The sequence below is a fragment of the Pseudopipra pipra genome, chromosome 2 (genome assembly GCF_036250125.1).
Source record: "Pseudopipra pipra isolate bDixPip1 chromosome 2, bDixPip1.hap1, whole genome shotgun sequence".
Classification (NCBI taxonomy): Eukaryota; Metazoa; Chordata; class Aves; order Passeriformes; family Pipridae; genus Pseudopipra; species Pseudopipra pipra.
In genome coordinates, this window is record NC_087550.1 from 111,063,866 (window position 1) to 111,069,945 (window position 6,080).

The window sequence follows — 6,080 nt, forward strand, 5'->3', positions numbered from 1 at the left end:
GCTGGTAACAGCTCAGTAACAGCTAAATAGTAATAACTATAGTTCGTCCCTGTTATTCTTCAGGAAGAAGAAAGGAAGAAGGCTCTTGTCCAGAAAGAGCTGAACATCACCAGATCTCATTCATTACAGAGAAAATTAAATGGTTTTAAATAATATAGTAACTTATATGTGACCTCTGCTTTCCTGGATAATGGCACCAAATCTATTCAGGCAGAGAGGTGTTTTCACCCCAACACTGCTCGGCTTGTCCATAAGGAATGCTCCATCCAGTTAAGGTGCTGGAGAAAGTCTACTGTTTCATGTTGTTGTATTGTTTTCCTTATCCAGGACCTTGTACTGGGAAAAAGTACATGTTTACACCTTCTTGAACTGCCAGATAGTGAATATGCAGCTTTCTCATTGCTCAGGACACGAGATAAAGGGTTTCCAGCTGATTCCCCTTCCAGGCCACAATAACCAGATAATTCTAAAGAGGAAGATTTTAAACAAGTGCCACTTGCATATAAAAGTTTGTGCCTTAAATGGGATCATCTTTTCTTAAGAGGAGTGGGGGAAAAAAAAGTGCCATGTCTTTTTCTCTTGTGTGCACAGCCATGGCAATTACATACCATTGAAGTTAGGAATATGTGCTCCTTTATTTCATTTTAACCAAAGAGCAATCAAACCTACTCAGGCTTGTGTTAATGATATACATTATATGTACCAGAGACAGTTACACCACATATCAAAATTTATCAGAACATAAGGAAGTTAAAAAAAAAAACAAGAAAAGCCCCTTGCCTTGCCTTATGCTGTTAAGTTTGACTTGAGTATGATCTGTCTCAGCCTAATGGATGAGGCACATGCCTGCACAGGCTACAGCACTGCACTAGTGATACACTAAAATAAGGAAACATTTACAGTCAGAGGTGGAAGCAGACCATGTGGCTATACATTTTGGGAAACAAAGAGAGTAGGTGTTGGTGAAAATTATTTTGTGCTCCCTCCATAATTTGTATTTGTAGTATCATTGCACTGAAGACACAAGCGCTTGCAGCTCCAAGCTGGGTTATCTCTGTCAACTGTTCCTCCTGGGCAGCCAGCATGCTGTAACCTCAGGTAAAAGACTTCAGTTTTAATTTGTTCAGATGGTTAATTGTTTTGTTTTAATTTGGAAAGTTGAACAATAAACCAATTCCCCTTGTTTCTAAAGATTTATTGCTTTTTCCAATTTATTGAACGTTCAGTGCAGGCTGTATTTCAATTAAAGGCAGCAAAACCGTTAATGGTGTATTAACGACACACCACATGTATATAGATGCACATACAAGTCGTGGCCAATTTTCTGGCTTGGTGAGATTATTTTTTTTTATTTTCTCCGTAATGAATTATCTGCGAACAGCTCATAATTTTATACCAGCCCATATCTCTGGCTACTGCTTAACCACAAGTATTTTCAGCGCACGAGCTGCCTGCGGCCCCATCCCTCACACAGGGAAGCGGCCTCCAGCCTTCGGGTTGGAGTTTGGGCGGCACCGGGGTCTCACAGGGGCTGCGGGGAGCAGCGTTGCGGGCAGGAGCTGGGGCAGCGCCGGCAGGGCCGTGGGGGTCCCGCGGCCGCTCAGGCCCAGCTACTCGTCCCTGCGCATCCGCTGCCTCATGCTCTGGATGATGCGGAGCACGGGACGCCCCCGGCAGAGCCGCTCCGCCCGCGGTGGCCCCGGCGCCTCCGGGTGATGCTCGGCTCGTTGCCATGGCAACGCTCCCCACCCCCTTCATCCCGGCCCCACGTGACCCGCGGCGGCGCTCGCGCCCAACCCGTCTGTTACCAGGGCAGGGGCACGCGCGAGGGAGGGGGCGCTCTTGTTTACCATTGGCTGCCGCCGCGGGCTTGCTGATTGGCCGGAGGGGCCGCCGGGCGGCGCGCCGATTGGCTGCGGTCGGGAGGTGAGGCTGTGGGGTGATGCCAGCCGCCCCGCGCTGCCCCGGACCGCAGACAAAGGCTGCCCGAGGGCTGCCCGAGCTCCCCTCCCGCGGGCTGGTGCGGTGGGACAAGGGAGGGCGGCGGGGAGCGGCGGCCGTGGGACACGGTCCCGGCCGAGCCGCGCTGCGATAGCCGCCGCCGGGGCACGCGGAGCGCGGGAGGGGGGGCGGGGCCGGCGTCACGCTCTCCGAGCGCGCGGCAGCCAATGGGCGGGCCGGGGGAACGCGGGCGGCACGCGGGGCCCGCGTGTCCCCGCGGCACGGCCCGTCAGTCACCTGTCAATCAACCGCGCGGCCCCGCCCGCAGCGCGGCTCCGCCCCCTCCGGCCGCCGTGAGGGGCGGCGGGCGGTGAGGAGGGGTCGGGGACGTGGAGGTGTTTTGGCGCTGCTCGGTCACGGAGCCCCCGGGCACCGCGCTCCTCGCCGCCGACCCCCGCTCGGGGTGGTGCCTATGGCTCGGAGGGTTCTGCGACCGCCGGTGCCGTCTCCCAGGGTTGGGGCGCGGGGGTTGCCACCGTCGCCTAACCGGAGCGGGGAGCGGGCAGGCGGGGTACAGCGCGGCTCCCCCGGGGACTCAGCCCCGCAGTTCCCAGCGTCGAGCCCGCCGTGTCCCGAACCCTTCGGCGGCGGTGTGGGATGTGCTCCCGGCCCCCCTCGGGCGGCGGTGCGGGATGTGCTCCCGGCGCCCTCCCCCGGTGCGGGCGAGGGGCGGGGCCGGCGCTGCGCGGCCGCCGCCCGCCGCCTTTATCTGTGGTGGCGGCGCGGGGGGTGGCACTGGGGAACACCTTGGTGTGAGATACGGGCTATAAATACGGCGCCGGGGATGGGAGCGCGGCCACGGGCGGCGGCGAAGGCCTCCGGAGCACGGTGGGTGCCTCCCCCGCGGCGTGTCCGTCCCTCGGCCGGGGATCGCCGGCTGGGGACCGCTTGAATTTTAATTTTGCGGTGCGGGGCTGCCACCCATCTCGAGCTGGCTCCCGGGAGGAGATGCGGGGGCTTTTTTTCGCCCTTTGCCTCGTTTAGTGCGGAGGGGAGTGGCTGCTGCAGCAGGGGAGGTGGAGGGCGAAGAGAAGGAACGGGAAGGAAAATGCTGAGGAAAGGAGATGGGACCGGGAATAAAGGAGGCGGCGGGGGAGGAGGAGGGGGCGCTGGCGGGAGGGGACGGGACGGGAAGGCGGGCTGGGGGAGGGAGGAGGGAGAAGGAGGGAGGGAGAGCGAGCAGCCCCTAACCGCGGCGCCCGCCGCCTCCTCCCAGCAGGACTCTGCTCGCCAGCAGCCGCCGAGCCCAGCCCGCGGCGGAGGGCGGCTGGTGCCGCTAACGCGGAGCAGGAGCAGGAGGAAGAGGTCGCCGCCGGAGGAGCCCTGCGGTCCGGTCCAAGCCTCGTCGCTGAGCTCGCCCGCCCAGCCGCCGACATGATGCAGATCTGCGACTCGTACAGCCAGAAGTACTCCCTCCTCAACGCTATGAACCGGTTCATCGGCGCCGTCAACAACATGGACCAGACGGTGATGGTGCCCAGCCTGCTGCGGGACGTGCCGCTGCTGCTGGAGGAGCTGGACGCGGCGGGCGCCGTGTGCCCGCCCCGGGATGCTGCCCTGCCGCCCGGCGACCCCGGCGCCTACTTCTCCCGCAGGGACATGTACAGCCACTATATGCTGCTCAAGTCCATCCGCAACGACATCGAGTGGGGCGTGGTGCAGCCGCCGGCGGGCGAGGAGGCGGCCCGCAAGAAGGACAAGCTGGGCGGCGGGCCCGCCGAGGAGGGCGAGGGGGAGGAGGACCTGGAGCAGCAGTTCCACTTCCACCTCAGCGGACTCCACTCGGTCCTCTCCAAGCTCACCCGCAAGGCCAACGTCCTCACCAACAGATACAAGCAGGAGATCGGCGTCAGCAGCTGGGGGCACTGAGCGTCGGGGTGGGGAGCGGGAAAGGGGCGCCTGGCCCGGCCCGGCGGGAATGGAGCGGGAGCGGCGCGTCCCCGCCCGGCGCTGCCGCTGCTGCCGCGGCGGTGGCGAGGGGCAGCGCCCCGGGCCGAGGCTCCCCTGCGCACTCCCAGGACTGCAGCAGGTTTTCTACCAACGCACAAGCGAGAGAGAGATGTAAATTAATCAATACTAGTTTATTAATTATTTTGACCCCCTCCGTGGTTTTTTCACTGTACGGTCCGGGGCGAGCAGTTGCTGTGCCCGCCCGGGCGGGGAGGCTGAACACCTACGTGTACGAGGTGGTGGTGTGGCTGGCTGATAAGGAGGCTCAACCCAAGCCGATGAACATAACGAAACTGGCACTAAATTGCTTCTGTTACCCCGGAGGGAACCCAGTGGGCTAAGGAGCATCCCTCTGTTGCGGGACAGATTGCGGGTCCCACGGTTGTACATGTACTGGAGTTTATTTAAACCTTTTTTACTCAGATGTAGAGTATATTCTAAAATAAATGCAAATGTATTAACTAAGAGTGACTTAAACTTTTGGTATGATTTATGTTTCTTTAATTAAATGATATTTTTAACATCTGGAATTCTTCTGTTGTTTTAAGTTATTTCCGAGCTGCCTTACTAGACACAGAAATCTGCATATTCAAGAGAGGGGGGTTTGTGGCTTGCTTTTTTTCCCCCCACAAAGGGAACAATTAGGCAGTGATGATAACTCAGCATACCTAAAATGTACAAATGCCTGTATTAACTGCACCATACATGGCCTGAGTTTTGGTAAGCTGTTCCCAGCAGACAGTACAGTTGCTCTGTTTGAGTGCTGGCTTGAAGGTCAGTGCCTCTTTAACAGAATCTAAGAAGGATCGAGTCATGGTTACTCTGCAGGCAGCAATTCATGGAAGTTGGAGCAAAGCCTAGGAATGACTCTTGCTTTTTTTCAGGAAGTGTCTTAATGTACTGTGGGGAGTTCTTTTTTCCTCTTTCTAAATAGGTCTGGGATACTTGCCTCCCCCACCTCTTGCATTTCTTTCCTCTGTAATCGTCCTTGGATACCAGGAATTAATCAGGTTTATGTTATCCAGATTGTATTGCTTTTATCTACGTTTTTTTTTTTTCATTTCCTGAAGTAAATACCTCAGAATTGGGTGTCTATATTGTTCTAATATTAAGTTCTAGTATTAAAGTGTACTTACTGATTGCAATACGATGTGTACATAAAATAGGATAACTATTTAATAAATACCTACGTCCTTCCATAACCTAAGTTCTCTTCTCAGGGACTGAAATACCAAGTTTGTAGACATCTCCTTTTACTGAGATGTCACTTCGTATTATTATTCTCAGATTTAGCGCTCGTTTGGTGGTGTTGGGTTTGTTTTTTTCTTTTAAAAATAGAAAAAATCTTCTCTCAGCCTAAATTCATATTTTTGCCTAAATTCAGATGTTTTGTAGCACTTTATTTTTCAGCCCAACTGTTAGGACATTGTAGTAAAGCATGAGCTCTCCAGACATGGTACTAGTTGGCAGATGTTTGTATAAGTTAAAACAATCAGCCTACATTATGTTTAACAATACATATTTTAGAAGGTTTTCCCTTCTAGGGTAAAGAAGAACTTTATAAGGCTGGGTGATTTTTAGTTTGGCGCTGCTTGTTCTTTTTGTAATGTTTTTAATTCTGTTCCCCTCCCTTCTTGGGGAGATGCCAGGAAAAAAGTCAGCAACAAGGAGAGGGATTACCCTGGTTTCCTAACACATCAGCTTGCCAATCTTTCCGTGGCTGAACAAATGCAAGGCAAAAGATGTGGTGCCCTGTGCTGGATGGTAAAGTTTTGTTCTCCTGAGGACAAGGGTGAGAGGGAGAACCTGTTCTGCTGCATGGCTCCCTTCTGCCTTGCGCCCAGTCGGCTGAAAACCACATTACAACCTCTGCTCGGGAGCGCCAGTGAAACCTCAGACAAAAGCAGCTAATGCAGTTTCACCCTCGCTCCTTTTGATCTCCCAGTAACTTCTCCTGGTATGGATTTAGACAATACTGTTTAAATGTTGCACAAGAGACAATGTGATGCTGATCTAGACTATGAGTAACGTCAGAATAATATTACATTAGTGCGGTATCGCCATGAGTGTTGCATCCATCCCCTTTGCATTCAAAAAAAAAGAATACAAGAGAAAAGTTTTGGTGGAAG

The 6,080-nt window shown here is 54.4% G+C and overlaps 1 protein-coding gene across 2 annotated transcripts; it reads left to right on the forward strand.

Moving 5' to 3' along the window:
• The first annotated feature begins 2,345 nt into the window (after positions 1-2,345).
• MID1IP1 (MID1 interacting protein 1) lies at positions 2,346-4,481 on the forward strand. Of its 2 annotated transcripts, none has more exons than XM_064646869.1 (2): positions 2,346-2,829; positions 3,218-4,481. In XM_064646869.1, exon 2 carries the CDS (start codon positions 3,376-3,378, stop codon positions 3,868-3,870), a length of 495 nt encoding a protein of 164 aa, XP_064502939.1. In that variant the 5' UTR covers positions 2,346-2,829; positions 3,218-3,375; the 3' UTR covers positions 3,871-4,481. The 2 variants fall into 2 exon arrangements, with proteins under 2 accessions (XP_064502939.1, XP_064502938.1); XM_064646868.1 differs by having other exon boundaries at positions 2,347-2,829; positions 3,221-4,481.
• Positions 4,482-6,080: the final 1,599 nt, after the last annotated feature.

Coding starts and splice junctions, on each gene's coding strand:
- MID1IP1 (XM_064646869.1), top strand. CDS start 3,376: ATGATGCAGATCTGCGACTCGTACAGCCAGAAGTACTCCCTCCTCAAC.